The sequence below is a fragment of the Gopherus flavomarginatus genome, chromosome 14 (assembly GCF_025201925.1).
Source record: "Gopherus flavomarginatus isolate rGopFla2 chromosome 14, rGopFla2.mat.asm, whole genome shotgun sequence".
NCBI lineage: Eukaryota > Metazoa > Chordata > Testudines > Testudinidae > Gopherus > Gopherus flavomarginatus.
The window spans coordinates 41,000,927-41,018,124 of NC_066630.1; the positions used below are offsets into that span (position 1 = coordinate 41,000,927).

The 17,198-nt window shown below is 52.5% G+C and overlaps 1 protein-coding gene across 4 annotated transcripts in view; it reads right to left on the reverse strand.

The window, feature by feature from the left end:
- VAC14 (VAC14 component of PIKFYVE complex) overlaps nucleotides 1-17,198 on the reverse strand; it is a 206,250-nt gene that overhangs the window by 20,298 nt on the left and 168,754 nt on the right. For 3 of the 4 annotated variants that reach the window (XR_007769263.1, XM_050922365.1, XM_050922364.1), the window contains 2 exons: nucleotides 8,541-8,715; nucleotides 3,854-3,972 (listed from right to left, as the gene is read on the reverse strand). Coding sequence is in view for 2 of the 4 variants with exons in the window: in XM_050922365.1 (XP_050778322.1) it covers nucleotides 3,854-3,972; nucleotides 8,541-8,715 (294 nt within the window). In the remaining 2 variants the exon portion in view is untranslated. Of the gene's footprint in view, nucleotides 1-3,853; nucleotides 3,973-8,540; nucleotides 8,716-17,198 lie in introns of those variants that run through there. The other variant, XR_007769264.1, reaches the window with a different exon arrangement.

Sequence of the window (17,198 nt, forward strand, 5' to 3'; positions counted from 1 at the left end):
GCGCGTGTCTCTCTCTCTCTCACACACAAACACACACACACTCTCTTGCTTATTTGGGTTTCTGCTCTAACAACCCCCCGCCCCCAAGCTCCTACATCTCTACCCCAATATAACGCGACCCGATATAACACGAATTTGGATATAACACGGTAAAGCAGTGCTCCGGGGGGGTGGGGCTGCGCACTCCGGTGGATCAAAGCAAGTTCGATATAACACGGTTTCACCTATAACGCGGTCAGGGTTTTTGGCTCCTGAGGCCAGCGTTGTATCGGGGTAGAGGTGTACTTCAATGTAACTGCTCCATTCACCACCCATCCACACATACCAGCAAGCTGCAAACAGCCGGCTCCTACGGGAAGCTGCACAACAAATGAGAAATTTGTCCTGGGTGAGGGGCAGCTGCATGATTGGGCAGTGGCTCAAAGCAGGAGATTGAAGGAGGCTGCAAGGAGGTGGCCTAGAATTCAAGGGGGCTTGGAGTCAGCTCTTTAAACCAAGAGTCTCTCTAAGCTCGGAGGAAGTCGGGCTGCCCTTCAAGCCAGCAGTGGGTTTATGAAATGTGGGCGACAGAGATCATTGTGGGGAGCTCTCTGTAAGGAAAGCAAATGTTCCCACTAATAAAGTGACAGCCTTCCCTTGCAGCCAGCACAGGGCTCTCGCGGCACCAAGCCAAAGCGTTCCCATCTCCTAAGATGAACTCTCGTGCACAGCAGAGGGGATCGCTCAGATCACTATCAAGCCTGTGCTTGGGGAAATGTACTTCGGGAGTTTCATGTTTTGCTGGCACATGGAAATAATCATTATGCTCAACATAAACAGTGATGTCAACGGAACTACTGGAGAACCACAGAAAACCGGCCTGGGTCCCGCTAGCAGAGCCCTCAGCTGCTGCCTCTGCCCAGGGCTTTCTAAACAAGAAGCATTTCTGAGGCTCTGGATGAGCCGGCCAAACAAACCAAGTGCAGAAACACTCAGCTTAACTAGCAGCAGAGGCCAAGGCGAGCCGAGAATCTCACAGGAAGGGCGACAGCTTGATCACACTTGTGCTGAAAACTAAAATAAAACAACAGACAGAGCGTGAGCCCATAGGTCCCTTCTCTGCTGCAGGAATGGCCACGAACAACCCTGGTTCAGATCCAACCAGGAGGGAGACAACCCCTCCCTCATGTTATAACACGAATGGACCAACCCCCAAGCTGCCACAGGGTGTTTCTGTAACACAGGTATGCCGCCCTGGGGCATGTGGCAGGGTCTCCACTGCTTGGTGTGAACACTCTTCGGGGCAGTGACTCTTTCTACAACACCCAGCAATAGGTGCTACTGTAACATTAATAGCGTATGAACAGCATCGCAAGCATCAGCACTAGGAACGCAGCGCAGGAGCCACCAGCCAGCGGTCAGAGCAGCAGCTGGGGGGGCCCCATGGATCCCAGGGTGCATCTGGGATCAGGAGCAGGGGAGAGGAAGGTCAGTGACATCAGCCAGCTGGCACAATGCCATCAGCTGCTCACTGTGTGGGGCTCCTCCCGAGTGAAGGGTCTGGGACTGGAGACTCCTGCCTTCGTCTTCACCCTGCCCAGGCAGCCGTGAGGCTAAGGCAGGCTCCCTGCCTTGGCTCTGCACAGCTCCCCAGAAGTGGCTGCAGGGGCGATCAAGGAAGCTCTGCGTGCTGCCCCCGCCCCAACGCCAACTACGCAGCTCCCATAGGCTGGGAACTGTGGCCAATGGGGCCTGCGGGCAGTGCACACTGCGCAGAGCCGCCTGACTGCACCTCCGCCCAGGGGCCGGACAGACAGGCCGCTTCCCGGAGCAGCGCCGAGCCAGGGCAGGGAGCCTGCCTTAGCCCCACTGCGCTGCCAACCAGGAGTCACCTGAGGTAAGCGCTGCTCATCGGGAGCCCGCATCCCAAACCCCCTGCCCCAGGTCAGAACCCCTTCGCGCACTCTAACTCCCTGCCAGACCCCACACCCCAACCCCTGCCCCAGCCCAGTGAAAGTGAGTGAAGTGGGGGAGAGCAAGCCCGGAGGGAGGGGGCTGGAGTGAGTGGGGGGCGGGGCCTCAGAGAATGGGCAGGGCAGGGGTGTTCGGTTCTGTGCAATTAGGAAGTTGGCAGCCCTACGTTATCTACCTCTGCACGGTCTGAGCATTCACCATTGTTCTCCCAGCTCCTGCGGCCGAAGGAGCTCAGGCGTGTGCTATCTAATGCACTTATAGAGCAGCAGGTGAAGCAGCGTGTCCTGCCATCCCCTCAGAACGGGCGCTCGCGCCTCTGGATGATCCTACACCCGCAACTCCACTCGCTGTCCCATGTGAGCCAGAAAGACTAGGGTCACTGGGAACTGTGGAAGGCTGGCTTCCTGCTCACGGCGGAGGTTACGGGAGCGTCATAGCCACTGGCCCAGAAGCAACGTCTTTGCTGCAGTCTGTCACCAGTCAGGTCATTCACTCCACTGTGGAGCAGGAAGGAAAATGCAGTTTCTAACCACATCATACAGCTCCTCGCTTAAAACCATCATGGAGCAGGGCAAGAATGCTGCTTGGAGCTGCCAGCTCATCTGAGGGGAGGGGAAATAATGGCAGCCAGATGAGGGGAAAGGTGGATGAATTCAAAGGAGATGCTCAAGTGTTTGCATGTGTGAACAACTCCCGCGAGCCGTGTCCTTCGTAGCAACCTGTCCTGGCAAAGAGATGAGCCCCTGGCTGGCAGCGTCTAGGCAAATAGCTGAAGTGCTGCTGACCCAACCCTGACTGCCACCTTTATGGGGCTGCTCTGGACACATCCTGTTTCTTGGGGAAAGCCATGCAAAGGGATGAAGGAGAGAGTGGCTGTAGTTGTGATGTGTGCACATCACACCCAGGAGACGACGTGTATGAAACTTGCCCTCTCAAAGAGATTCTGAAAGATGCTGATCCAGTGGTTCTGAAGGGCTCTTCAGCCAATGCCCAGGCAACAGGGCAAGCCTGCTCCTGGACGCCTCCCACCAACAGGCCCCAGCCTTGACACGCAGATCTAAGTGGGTCCCCCATTAAGAATGGGCAGAATAGGATGCCCCACGCCCTTCAAGTTCTCCCTCCCCATCCTCACAGAAGCACCATGATCGAGGAAAGAAACTGTCCAAATGAACACCTCAGTGCTCCTCTGCTCCTCAGCCTCCCCAAATGTCTTCAGGTCTAATGAACACAGCATGAAAACACTTGCACAAGGGATCAGAAGATGTCTGTGGCGGAGCAAGAACTTGAAGAGGCCCAAAGAGGAGGGGCTGGAGTGTTGGTTCACTGCTTTCTCTGTGCTCTGCTGGACAGAGAACTCGTTTCACAAGCAGGGCCCAGCAGAAAGACTATCGAAAAAGTGACCTGCTGTTCCAGTCATGAGCACAGAGCAATTTTGACCCAATTCATCCCACAGGCTGCTCTTTCAACTTGCAGATGCCCCTGTATTTGAGCTTTGTTTGTCTGAAAAGCCCCATGGGCTGGTACCACACCAGAGGAGAGAGTTTCAAACTTTTTCAGAATTATTTAGGCTTCTTGCAAGAGTGGGTGTAGGCAGTGAACTCAGGTCCTTGATGCAGTTCCCTTACACAAAGCAGCAAACAATATATCAAGGCTCCTTCCTGGCCCAGGGGATGGCAAATGACCTTGTTAGGGACCGTCCTTAATCAGCTGTGTAACTCCACCACTGTGTGTTATGAAAACAGAGGCAAGGCTGGCTCCTCAGCTCTGCCCTTGTGAGCGAGGGAGAGTCAGCTTGGCAGGTCTGCTGCCCTGTTTAGGCTACACAGTGTCACCACTGCTGCCCTCCTGCTCTTCCCCTGCCCACTCCCTCAGAGACCCCCAGCAGCACCAAAAAGGATACAACTTCTGGATGAGATCGTAAGCATGTTTGTAGTTCTGGGTGAGGAAGCAGAGGGACACGGTCGTCACAGGGTTGTGGCACCAGGAGCGATAGAGACAGCAGAACAGGTTACGACTCTCCTGGGGGAAGAGAAAGCAAGCGGGAGTTAGACCCATGGATGGAGGGGTGGTGTAGTGTGCAGGGCCTCAGGTTCAAAACACAGGGTGCCTGCAGCCAGAAGGTCACTGCTCAGCAAGACCAACTCAACCCTGCATCCATCCAAATCTGGATTCTGTGGGTCCCCTGGAACAATAGCAAGGGCTAGATTTCTGGACTTCTGAACATACCAATACACTCCTAAGTTGTGCAATGGTGCATGAAGCTGTGGTATTTATAAATGCAAATGACCATCTCCAGCTCCCTGGCTATTTGCATGTGCAATTACCATAACTGTGCACAGCTGTGGTCAATGCCAGAGAAACTCATGCACAGCTGTTCATACATTTTCATACAAGCATCTGTGGAACAGGCTGGAAATGGGGTCTCAAAGCTGTTATAAGAACACAGGGTTTGCTCTGGGAGGTTGGCAGATTGTTGTGCATCGTGGCACTAGGTTGTTGCCCTCCACACCAGCACTGGCTGCGTTTCGATCGTGTTATAGGAAAGCTCTTCGAAATAAGGGGAGTTCTATGATTGTAAAATATCATGCACAAGTTATCCAGTATTATCCAAAATTGGGGTGGAGTGGAAGAAATCTCCCTTGGGCTGGGATCTTCCGGGCCAAGTTTCAGGCCAGAGGGAATTGGTTCAACTGACTAATAAAAGGTCATGAAGGAAACCAACAGACCCTTAACTGTGGTATCATCCCGTGTATGCTATTGTGTGCGGAACCGGGGAACTCTGAGGTGGGGGACCACGGGCACAGCAAGGGGTCGAAAGGAGGGGCCGACATCTGTTTGGCTGTTTCCCTCTGCAGAAATAGCCAATAGTCGTTAGTGGTTTGGGAAGGCTGTCTATTGTGGCCGACAAGCTGAGGCATGTCGGCTCCTTCTCTGCCCTGGCCCACAGAGGAGTCGTCTGAACCCCTCAGAACAGCAGGGCATGGCAGGGGTCTGCACTATCTTGACAGACATGAAAGGCAGGAGTGCAGTGGCTGCTGACAGAGCCTGCTGCGCTCCTGTGTGTGGGCGGCAAGCTGCAAGATGCACCGAAGGACTGGGTCTGAGGGCTGTCTACCAACACAGGCCTGATTACAGAGGAGAGCTCTGAACTGAGTGTCAGGGAGACAGGACACAGACCTCACCCCAGACTGGCAGCGGGACGGAAAGGGGGACGCCAGTCCCAGACCTAGCTCTGGAGCGGAGCTGTATGCAGGATGCCCTCGGAGTGGGGACGGGTGACACCGAGGGCCCCAGAACCAAGGGCCCCAGAACCGATGCCCCCTTCAGGAGATGCTGGCTCTTTACCTAGCTCTCGGGGGCGCGTTCACCTGACTGATGGCCAACAGGAAGGCAGGGGGAGGGCTCTGAATGAATAGCTCCCAGGCCAGAGCAGCCAGCCCCTTTAGACACCAAGGAAACAGCAGTGCTGAAGAAATCAGGGCAGTCTCAGGAAAACAGATGATATCTAGAAAAGAATTCAGCTGATGCCAGTGTCCCAGGGAGCTACAGGGCGACTGTCTCCTTTGAGAGCAACGTTACAGCTGCATTAGCGCTTCCTCCATGAAGGGCAGAGGCTCAGCGCGCTCCCAGGCAGGCCTTGCTAATGCTCAGTCCCCACCGCACAGCAGCGCCCACTCCCACTAACTCTGGAGCCACAGCTGAGGCTAGGGAGCGGTCTTCGACACAGGGACAGTGCAGGGTCGAGTCTCCAGCTGGCACGGGGGAGGCTCTCCACATTTCAGTCCCCAGAACTGCCTTCCAGAGAGATCACCCCTGCACCTTGCCCCCCAGGGCCTTCATTTCCCCAGGGAGCAGCGCCTGCTTTGGGACCCAGGAAGCACAGCAAACGTCTCAGGGGTGAACAGCTGAAGCAGAGGGGCTTTGAGAGGAATGTGATAGGGTGATGCTACCACCATCACCTGTTCCCTTCCTAGCATGTGCCTGTTTTGGGAACGGGGGGGGGGGCAGATATCAGCTGCTAGGGAGTGCCCACGGCTGTGGAGGACCCATGACAGAAAGGCTCGTGTGTCATGGGATCAGCTTACACAACAAAGGCTGCTCTCTGCTCAGCAATGTGCACCAGAAACCCCCTCAGAAGAGGGGGCCGCAAAACTTGGAACTGCCTCCAAGCCCCCTCAGGCATCACCATTGGTGATTGCCTCCAGCGATTAAAAACATTTGCTCTCCAGCTTGGCAGAGAGGGCCCTGGCACCAGTTTCCACTGGGGGATTCGTGTGCACTCAGGGGTACTTTAATACCCAGCCCAGGGAGGGAGGGGGTCTGGAGCTTGGAAGATCTGGATTCGATTGAGCTCTGCAATTCTTCCTATGGGACCTCAGCTGGTCTTGGTGCACCTCCATCTCTCCCCACTTGTGTCATCTATTTAGATCCAAAGCACTTTGGGGCAGGTACTGTCTGTGTCTGCAAAGCACCAGCACAATGGGAACTTGATCTTGTTTCAGGCCTGTAGGAAGTACCCGAATACAGAACAGGTTGAATGCAAGGATCACTCCTCTGGGGAGAGACTGATCCCAGAGATTCCAATCACAGGAGACAGGGGAAGGTCCAAAACTGGATTTCAATGGAACTTGCAATGTTCAATCTGGATTCATGGCTTCCTTGACATAGTAACCTGCTTTTCTCTTCCGGCGTCATGATGCACTGTACAAAGACAAGTACACACTACCCCTAACTGCTCAGTCCCAAACTAAAGTGACTGTTTTTCCTGAGATATCAGCATCTTTCTTGGCAACAGTTAGCCACATTACTGAGGATTATGGCTTCCAATAGGAGAGGAAATGTGTATACCAGGGGTCGGCAACCTTTCAGAAGTGCTGTGCTGAGTCTTCATTTATTCACTCTAATTTAAGGTTTTGCGTGGCAGTGATACATTTTAACATTCTTAGAAGGTCTCTCTCTCTAAGTCTATAATATAGAACTAAACTATTGTTGTATGTAAAGTAAATAAGGTTTTTGAAATGTTTAAGAAGCTTCATTTAAAATTAAATTAAAATGCAGAGCCCCCTGGACCGGTGGCCAGGACCTGGGCAAAGTGAGTGCCACTGAAAATCAGCTCGGCACGCGTGCCACAGGTTGCCTACCCCTGGTGTATATGGACCCTACATAAATCAGGTCTAGTCACACACTGCTCTTGGACTCATCTTTCCTTCCAGCAATAGCAAAGAACAATGGTTACATTTTGCACACAGATAGCCCCTTCCAACCAAGGACAGAAAAGCAAACAGCCTATTAGGAACCATTAGGAAAGGGATAGATAAGACAGAAAACATCATAATCCCACTATATAAATCTGTAGTACATCCACACCTTGAACACTGCGCGAGTTCTGGTAACTCCATCTAGAAAAAGATACGCTACATTTGGAAAAGGTTCAGAAAAGAGCAGCAAAAATGATTAGGGGTATGGAACAGCTTCCATGTGAGGAGAGATTAAGATGACTGGGACCGTTCACCTTAGAAAACAGATGACTAAGCACGGATACGACAGAGGTCTAACCCATCATGAATGGTGTGGAGAAAGTGAATAAGAGTTATGTAAAGGGGTAAATAACACAAGAACCAAAGGTCACCCAATGAAATTAATAGGCAGAAGGTTTAATACGAACTTAAGGAAGCACTTCTTCATACAACACACAGTCAACCTGTGGAACTCATTACCAAGAGCGGTTGTGAAGGCCCAAAGCATGAATGAGTTAAAAAAAGAACTAGGTAAATTCGTGGAGAATAGGTCCATCAGTGGCTATTAGCTAAAATGGTGATGGATGCAACCCCATGCTCTAGGTGTCCCTAAGCCTCTGACTGCCAGAAGCTGGGAGTGGGCAACAGGGGCTGGATGACTTGACGATTCCCTGTTCTGTTCATTCCCTCTGGGGCACCTGGCACTGGCCACTGTTGGAAGACAGGATATTGGGCTAGACAGACCTTTGGTCTGACCCACTATCGCTTGTTATGACCTCAAAGCACCGTACAACTGTTAAGCCTCAACATCTACCAGGGAAAGCTCAAGCCAAGAGTAAATCAACTGAGTCAGGAGTAGGTTAGAGGACTCCCAAGGCCACACTGTCAATGGTACAGCGAAGAATCGGACTCAAGTCCTAACCCCTGCATGATGCTCTCTTCCTCCTTGAACACTAGCCCCTGGACAGTACCCTGTGGGGAACACGAGTGTGAGGCAGACACCAGGCAAAATACCAAGCAGCTCCTTACTATCAAGTCTTAAGATGGACGTCTGTTCAGGGCACCAAGAGGCAAGTATGTTAGACTGACAGGAGACGCAAAGCGGCGCGGAGGTTATGTACTGGCCAGAGAAAAAGGCTACGCATCTCCTTCCCCTCAGCCAACATTAGTCTTGTCCCTTAATTCATTCTGAGAGAAACCTGTCAGATGTCAGCCTATGTCCTAGGGGACAACTCTGCCCTAGGGTTGCTAGGGGCTCTGGGTACTTGGCAGCCTCGGTCACGTGCACACACGGAGAGGTAAGGGGTGAGGAGAGCCTGTTCAATGAGGAAGTGTTCTTGTTCAACATACCGGGGTCTTCAGGTCCTTGAGCTGGTTTCGCAGCTGGAAGAGCTCGGAGGAAGTCAGCAGTATTGTGTTGAGAGTGTGGACCATAGTCGAGGCAAACTTGAGGTCCTCTTCCCGCAGCAGGATGTCTGCCATGGAGTGGAAGATGTTTTCAGCATTGAGAAGCAGACAAAGCTGCCTGTGTGTCAAAAAGAGAGAAAAGGGGAGAAAAAGGGTTATTTACTCCAGTCTGTGACTATCATAGCAGATCCGTACACCACACCCCTCTGGGAACGTGCCCCTGTGTGGTGTAGGGACATCGGGCATGGAAGAGACTTATCTGGTCACATCCAAGTGCTTCCCACGGGGCCATGACAGCAGTGCCCCCTGCAGCCTGTTCTTCAGTGCTGTGTTCAGAACCAGCCCAGTGTTCCAACCAATGGCGTTTCCACCTCTCCCTTGGGAGAAGAGTCCACAGTCCTGTGGACAGACCTCATCATGCAGAAAGGTGCTGAGACCCTCTGATACTCGCAGAGATAGTCATGCCCACAATCCTTAGGGGTTGTTTGCCCACGTTACTCGTATCAAGCACTTCACCCCTCCCCAGGCGGTAAGTCAGCCTCTCTAATGCACTCATTTTTGTTGCCTTTTCCTGACTCTCTCTTTTGGCCGTGCCCCTTGGAGCCAAGATGCTCAGAATGGAACAGGGTATTATAGAGCCGCGGAACAGTGTTCTCTGCCCTCCCCCTCCTGCAACTCAAATATCACTTCTGGCATTGTGTGACCTGGCGGGAGCATTTCCTGACAGCTGTTCAAGGTACCTGCGTGCAGATCTAGGGGTTAGTGCTCCAGCCGAGGACTAGTTCCGCTACCTTGACTCCCATGGGGCAGTGCCTCCCACCCAGCTCCCAGAACACTTCACAGAGGCAGGTAAAAACTGTCTCCACGTTACAGGTAGGGAAACCGAGGCACAAACCAGTTATGAGAGTTCCGCAAGGACACCCAAAAAATATGTGGGAGTCAAGAGACAGATCCAGATCTCCTGACTCCCAGTCCACTTGAACATGGTGGTCGGGGGGATGTGCTCCTACAAATACACTTTCTGCCACTATTGTTTCCTTTATAACAGCCCAGCTCCGCACAGTTCTGCTGATACAGGGTGCTTCATAAGCTGTATCACGGGGGCTCAGCTGATCACAGCCGGAATGTTCTGCTTAGCAAACTGCAGCATTTGCCAGGTTTTTAACATTTTTCACTAGAAACCAAACCCCAGATTTTCCTCAGCGTTTGTTTGGATTTTAGGATTTTCTGTTTGGTCTGTGATGCCTCCATGTCTCCCTAGCTCTTGCGGTTCTGGATGGTTTGTTCAAGGACACCTGAAATGCTGCCCAACACTGGCTTTGCTATTCTGTGCAAGCAGAAGCCCTGATCCAACAGCCTTCAGTCCCTTGAGAACCTGGAGAAGGACGTGATCATTCCCTTTTCGTCACTGGGCGAAAAACAGGCTTAAAACCTTCAAATCTCATTTTATTTTCAATGTAGAATAATCCATACAACACACCTTCTGCTGGAGCCCACTCAGTGACATGCAGAGACTTGGGGGAGGAGGGGGGAAAGAGAAGAGGCTTCCCTCAACATGTACAACATTCATTAAGAATTTCTTGTCCGAGTTCATTAAAATTACAGGGAGGCATTTCAGCGCAGAAAGTCCCCAATGTCTGAGAACCACACTAGCAGAGGTCAGCTAGTTGAGCCAGCAAAGTGACGCTTTCCCCCTTGTCTACACAAGGATTTTCCACCAACATTTCCTCACTGGATCATGGACTCAACTTGACCAATATAGAAAATACCCTACAGTAGACACAGCCACTAGCAACCTGCTGGGCCAAATCCTGCCTGGTGCTGGGTTCTCTAACTTGACTTACTTCACCAGATCTGGCTCTCACCAGAATCCTATTCAGATAAGCTCTGGGTGGGATTGGGCACCAAGGATACCACTTATAGCCTGTTTGTATAGCGTGCACCGGGGTAGTGCTGAGTGCTGGAAATATGTCTCCTTTCTAATCCTTAGGCTGACAGGACCCAAGGACATGGAGAGGGAGGGGAAGGACAGTCTGAGAGTGACTTCCAAAGCTACCTATAAACAACATTCCTTAGTGCACCACTGGGACTCTTCCAAGCACTCATGCCATAACCTGGCACTGAGCTCTTAACAGTGGGGTGCTCCGTGATACAAGTGCTGTAGGGTTCTCTCAGTTGCAGTCATAAAACCCCCTTTCCTTCCCTATTAAAGTAGGGAGCAAATTCCTCATCCAAGATTTAATCAGACGGCGAAAGATGAACACATTGTCCAGCTGATTGTATGACGGCGTTCAGCACGCCGGCCGTCTCCGTGTTTGCATTCCAGTACCCAGGAAGTGACACTCACCATCAGGTAAACCAAACCAGCAACTGGAAATATCACCTGGAGGCATCCGATGAACATTTATGAAGGCAAAAGCAACAGCATGTGTGTTCCTGAAGGGGCTGGGGTGTTAGCAAACTGCTTGGCGAGTCTTTGCTTTGACTGGCTGGGGGGTCGGGGCTGTCGGTATGCCCGTGGAACACTTCCAGCAGGCACCGCAGGATTAAACGTGCCAGACGGGTGCTGCTGCAGGAGCTCTGAGCTAGTTCTCCTTGCCAGGGCCATGCCCATGCTCTCCAACGCAGCAGTGGCAGCATATGGTGACTTCTGATAGCACGTGCTGGATCCATGGCTGAAGGCTGAGGCCTCTGGCTTAGAGAACAATAAGCATCATCCGTTGTATATGGCTTCAAGCTGTGATCTCGTCACATCCCATAAGCTAAACAGGGTCAAAGTAGGGCAGTGATTTCACAGGAAAACTCAAGGGCAGTAGGAAGTGGTGACTCAATAGGTGGCATTTTTCTCTCCAATGTCCCTGGGGAACTAGTGCTCCCACTTGGCTCGGGTGAGGGGCTGTGCTGCTGGAGCGCTCATCTTTTGAATGAGATTTTAAACCATCTTACGACACTTTTTGCATGAGCAAAGGCTGACAGTTCTAGTGTCTTGGCCAAACATGCTCTGCCTAGACTCCTTTCCTGTAGTTTCAGTTAGACACCATCCTTCACTTCTTGTCCTAAGGTTGTGCAGTCGTTCATCCCCTTCTGGAGAGCCGTCCCATCTCACTCTAGGAATGGCTGCACTTCTGTACTGGGCAAAGGGATTTCAGTTTGTGATGCCAGGCAAAAAGTGCTTCAGAATCTCTCTTGGCTGAAAGGCAACCCAGCGATGCAGGATTGCTATCTCTGCTCGGTTGGGCTAACCGTCCCCTCCTTCATTAAACCTCCACTACACCTATGCCGACACAAGTTACTTGATCCAGGGCATGCTTGTGTGTTGCTACAATAACGTGACTGTTTCAACTACAATCCTGGCTTTTGTTAGAAGTTTCCTGAACAAAAAACAACAGCTTCATGGTGCTACTGTACTCCTAGCTACAGGATAGAACTGTGATATGCGTTGGTCCTTCCTTGTGATACTGCTTATTTTAGGACAATCCATATTCGATTTGATCAGTCCCTTTTGGCCTTAAAAATCTATGAAGATGGTTCACTGTAGAAAGTTACACCTCTTGGCAGGTGAAGAGCAGATTTTGCTAGTATGTTTTTTAAACAAATTCTTTAAGCAGAAGGAAACTGTCCACGAGTCAGATGAGGACATAGTCATGCAAGACTTGGGATGAGTACACAATGAAGTCAACGCAGCCCAGCTTCGAGGAGGGCAAACCCTGCCTTTCTAATCTGCTCCGGAGTCTCTGAAAGCTTTGGATGATGGAGACCCTGTTGAACATCATTTGCTTGGATTTTTAAAACGCTTTTGACAAGATCCCTCACCAGAGACTATTAAAGACAATAAAGAGCCAAGGGCTGAAGGCAGAAGTGTCCCAAGGTGGCTCAAAACACAAAAGAAACTCTGATGAACAGCTGCTACTCAAGAGTCTGGGGAGGCTAATAGCAGGATACCACAGGGAGCAGCACTTAATAGATTACGGACCTAGAGGAGCAAGTAGGCAGTGGTGAGAACACCTCTGATGACAGAGCTGTTTACAGCAGGTTTGTTAGAGCTCAGGGCGAGTGGAAGATGGGAGACTGAAGTGTACTTCAGAGGGATGAAGAGAAGACTCAGTTCAGTTGGTGGGTGATGGGCTCCCACGTCACTAAGGCACTCTTACAAGCACCCACCTTTCTGTCAGGATTCCAAGGGCTGAAGCTCTCTGCAGGGAGGAGTGGAGAAACACCAGTGGGGGCTAAGAAATCAGCCCTGCCACATTCCATCTGCAGGGCTGTCAGCCCGGCAGCTTTCACCAGCACACAATTCCTGGCAGTATTTTGGAAAACCAGTGCCACAGCATCCTCCGCACTCTCCTAAACAGGAGAAGGAAAGTAGTGCTTTCATGGCAACTTTCTACCCTGGGTCCTGCTAAGCTCAGCATGCACAGTAGAATCCCTCCACCCACGTGGCTTTCCTATGCTAGGAGCAGGGTGGCTGGGACTCCGAGGCAGCAGGAGCAGCTCAAGACGCCGCTAGTACAATTAGTGACGCAGTCCTGGCCGACAATTAGATCCTCTGTGTAGAGCTTTACGTAACCTAATCTAACATTCTTCATGGACTGTGTTCAAATGGAACAGGCAGCAATAAATAAGCCCATTGATATCAATGATTCTTGCATAACTGGCAGCAGACATGTGCTTTTGGGATTAAACACTTCCCCCCCTCGGAGGCAGAGACCAGCACCGCCACAAACAGGCCAGGAGGGCGCCTGGCTCAGGATCCTGCCCCTAATGGCACACCATGGCGAGCGGCAGCCTCAAACAGGAGCTCGTGGAGGTTGCTGGGAAGGAAGGGAGACAGCCCTGGGATGAGCTGCTTGCTTATTTCAAGTCAAGCCTGATGCAGTGCAGCAGGAAACAAACCTCAGTGCCACAGCGAACTGCCAGGGAGGAAACACAGCACTGCAGGAAGCCAGAATCACCCCAGCAACCTTCGGGAGAGGGCTGGGACTGTTAACCGAACCCAGCTGTCCTGGCTGAGAGAGATGATCAGCATTCAAGCAGGGCACAGGACTCTAGAGCCGAGGGCAAAAATATCCTTCCTCCTGCTATCAGGGGGCAGCCGTGTCAGTCTGCATCCACAAAAACAACGAGGAGTCCGGTGGCACCTTAGCGACTAACAGATTTATTTGGGCATAAGCTTTCGTGGGTAAAAAAAAACAAACCTCATTTCTTCAGATCGTCTCCTCCTCCTGCTGTTACCCCTGACTCCACACCCCGTTCCTCTGGCTCTTCCTGTATGCAATAGCCTTGGGGAATAGTTGTTTGACAGGGAATGCCATTACCACAGAGCTCTGAGCACGGAACACCAAGATCTAACCCCAGCTCCTCTGGCAGTTCTGTGCCCATCTCTCCCCACCCGTGCAGTGGGACAGAGCCCAGCTACACGGGATGCCAGTAAGTTGCTGTGCAGAGGAGACGTATTACGCCAGTACTAAGGACGAGATTTTCAGAAGCACGCAGGACTGCCCGGCTCTGCTCCCACTGAATGGAATTTTATCACCCTCTTCATTAGGAGCAGAGTCAGGCCAATACTGAAAATGTCACAAAGCCCCATTCTCTTGTAAGCCACCGAATCAAAGGGGAAGGAAGTTATTCAGGGTAAAAAAAGAGCCACATTAACTTGTCTGCCACAGGGACTGAGTGCCATTTCCGGCGGTGAGCCCGCAGCATTTATTCCCTCTGATGATGGTGGAATACGGTATTGTCACAGTTCAGGGCACCTGGCCCTGTATTTCCCCCTCTATAGTCCAGCAAGGGCCCCCTACTTTTAGGTTCCCTGCTCCTCAGACATCACCTCTCTTCGGCAGCAACGTGCGTCACTCCCGCCACGACCAGGATTTTCCCAGGCTGCACAGTTCCCTGCCTGCACTGCAAATTCCCCAACAAGCTTGCCGAAACAAGTCTGCTCTTTCCGCTCCTCAGAGTTATAAAGGTAGCACAGAGCTTTTCCTACAACGCACATTTATTCTCCAGGTGAAAGCATTACAGAGAAAACATATTAACCAAACGGAGAACCCACACGCCCGCTAATAAGCTTCCCAGAGATATGGTAGGAGTCAGTCCTTCAAACCCCACACAGAGGTTTTCCTGCAGGCACATGTTCGTAAAACCTTTGGCTCAGAACAAGCACCACCTCTGATCTGGGAGTCACCCCTGCGTACAGTTTGGGGTTTGCTCTTGGGACCCTGGGAGCAGGTGATCAGCAGGCCCTGGGTTTCTTCTCAAGGTAGTTTCACAGGAAGGGCTGGGCGATGGGAATTTGCATTTCCCACAAAACCCACCTCACCCTCAAGTTCCCTCTTGTCCTGCACATCTGGTGGGTCCTTGAAGTTCTTAACACTTCCCAGGGTTTACATTGTCCTAGATCCGCTACAGACGATCCCACAGTAACACAAACATTTGCATTTTTAATACAATGAGCTACTAAGATACTTAATTCCCTCAGGTTTGTCCAGAACATTGCAGGAAATGGCCATGCCTGTCACAGGTACAGGTTAACAACCAGGTGCCTAGGGCATCCAGGGACAAAGTCTGCAAGGAGGCTCTTCCCCTGGCAGACAAACATCAGTGCCAAGAGGGTTGCTTCCGGGCTCTGGGCCCACCCTCTAGGCACCTCGAAAATACACAAACTTCAGCTAGATCAGCAGCCACTGAGCATCTGCCCCCACGCCCCTTTTCAGGCACAAGGGACCATACTGGGCATCCAGTCTTAGTTGCATGAGGCTCAAAGCCACTCCCTCCCTCCCTCCCTCTGGGAAAGCCAAGGGCACAGATGGGCTCTGAACATGTCCCAAAGGCAGAGAGACTTGGTTCTCCTGAATCCATCACTTCTGTAAGCACAGGGGAGCACATTTTCCAGTCTATATGACAGCTTCCTGGCACCAATTCCTCAAGGAGAGATGCTGAATGGGGCAGAGGAGAACAGCCTCCAAAAGGGCCCAACAGTGTCTGACCAGGATAGAAAGGACACCCCACCCTTCAGCCTTCCTGATGGTCCATTCCACCCCTGCCATGAACGCCCAGCTGGCACACCGAAGGGATCCCCCCCTGAACGCCCAGCGGGTACGCCGAAAGGATCCCGCCCCCCCGGCTCCCTGTGAACCCCCAGCCGGCACACCAAAGGGATCCTCCCCCTCCCCCGACTCCCCGTGAATCCCCAGCCGGCATGCCGAAGGTATCCCCCCACCCCGACTCCCTGTGAATCCCCAGCCAGCACACCGAAGGGATCCCCCCCGACCTCCCAGCCGGCAAACCGAAGGGATTCCCAGGCTCCCCCAAACTCCCAGCAGGCATGGCGAAGGGATTCCCCGGCTCCCCCAAACTCCCAGCTGGCACGGCGAAGGGATTCCCCGGCTCCCCCTGAATTTTCAGTGGGCACGGTGAAGGGATCCCCCAGGCTCCCCACCCCCTGAACACCCAGGGGGCACGCCGACAGGATTCCCTAGCTCCCCCTGAACTCCCAGTGGGCATGCCGACAGGATTCCCCAGCTCCCCCTGAACTCCCAGCGGACACGCCAACAAGATCTCCCGGCTTCCCATCCACAGCTAACGTAGCATGGAAGCGGCTCCTCCGCATGCAGTTGCACAGGGCAAGTGACCCCATGCCTATCACTCTTTCCAGGCCCATCCCCACCCACTGCGGAGTTGCCTCTGGTCACAGATCCCCACATCAGCCCTGGGGATCTAACACTCTGGCTTGAGCACCTCTGGGGGCAATTATAGCCAGTCAGGGCCCAAATCCCATGATCCAGTCGGTCCTGAGGGGAAAGGAGAAGAGCCCTTCATTGCCCTCTACCCTGACGGTCTGCGCTGCCCGAGCCCTCCGCGGTGCCGCTCAGCACTGCCTTGGCCTTCAGACAAGCCTCCTCGGCAAGGCTGGGGCAGCTGAGCAGGGCTCTCCGCAGGCCACAGAGCAGCGAGGAGCCAGTTTCTATGGCTGCAGGCTAGGATGCCCATCAAGCAGCCAGGGCTGCAGAAGCAAGAATTGCCCTGGAAAGCTTCCTGGGAACCCGTGTAGGGAGCCAGGAAGGCACTTGTGACAAGCCTGGTGACCTCTGACACTCCCCTCACACGCCTACGCGCTGGAGCAGGCATTTTAAGGCCAATACAATTCTGGTTCTCCCTCCCTCCCCCCACCCTCGATCAAAACCAAGGGCTCATTTTCCATAAATAGAAACTCTGACATTTTGCTGGCCGACGCCTTGTTCCCTCTAGCAGAGTATGAAGCAAACTGCTGGCCGCTTGCAGGCCTGGTTTTGATCAGCCAGGATGGGATTTTGTTGTTGTTTTTGTGTGTTTTTGCACTATCATTGGGAAATCTGGAAACATTTTGCATTAAAGGAACAGCGCACACATCACTCCCCTGCGTGAGGCAGATGGGTGCGCCACTGCTTTGCCTCTGCAACCTTCCTAACTCCATCTCTGGGTCTGAGTCTCAATCTGTTGAGTGGGAACAGAAACAAACAGTGCTCCCACCCCCACCCCCCAGAGAGACAGTGGGAACAAACTGTTCCCTAGTGGTTATAGCGAGGATCCGTGGGAACCCAGGATCCAGCTCCTCATGGAGCA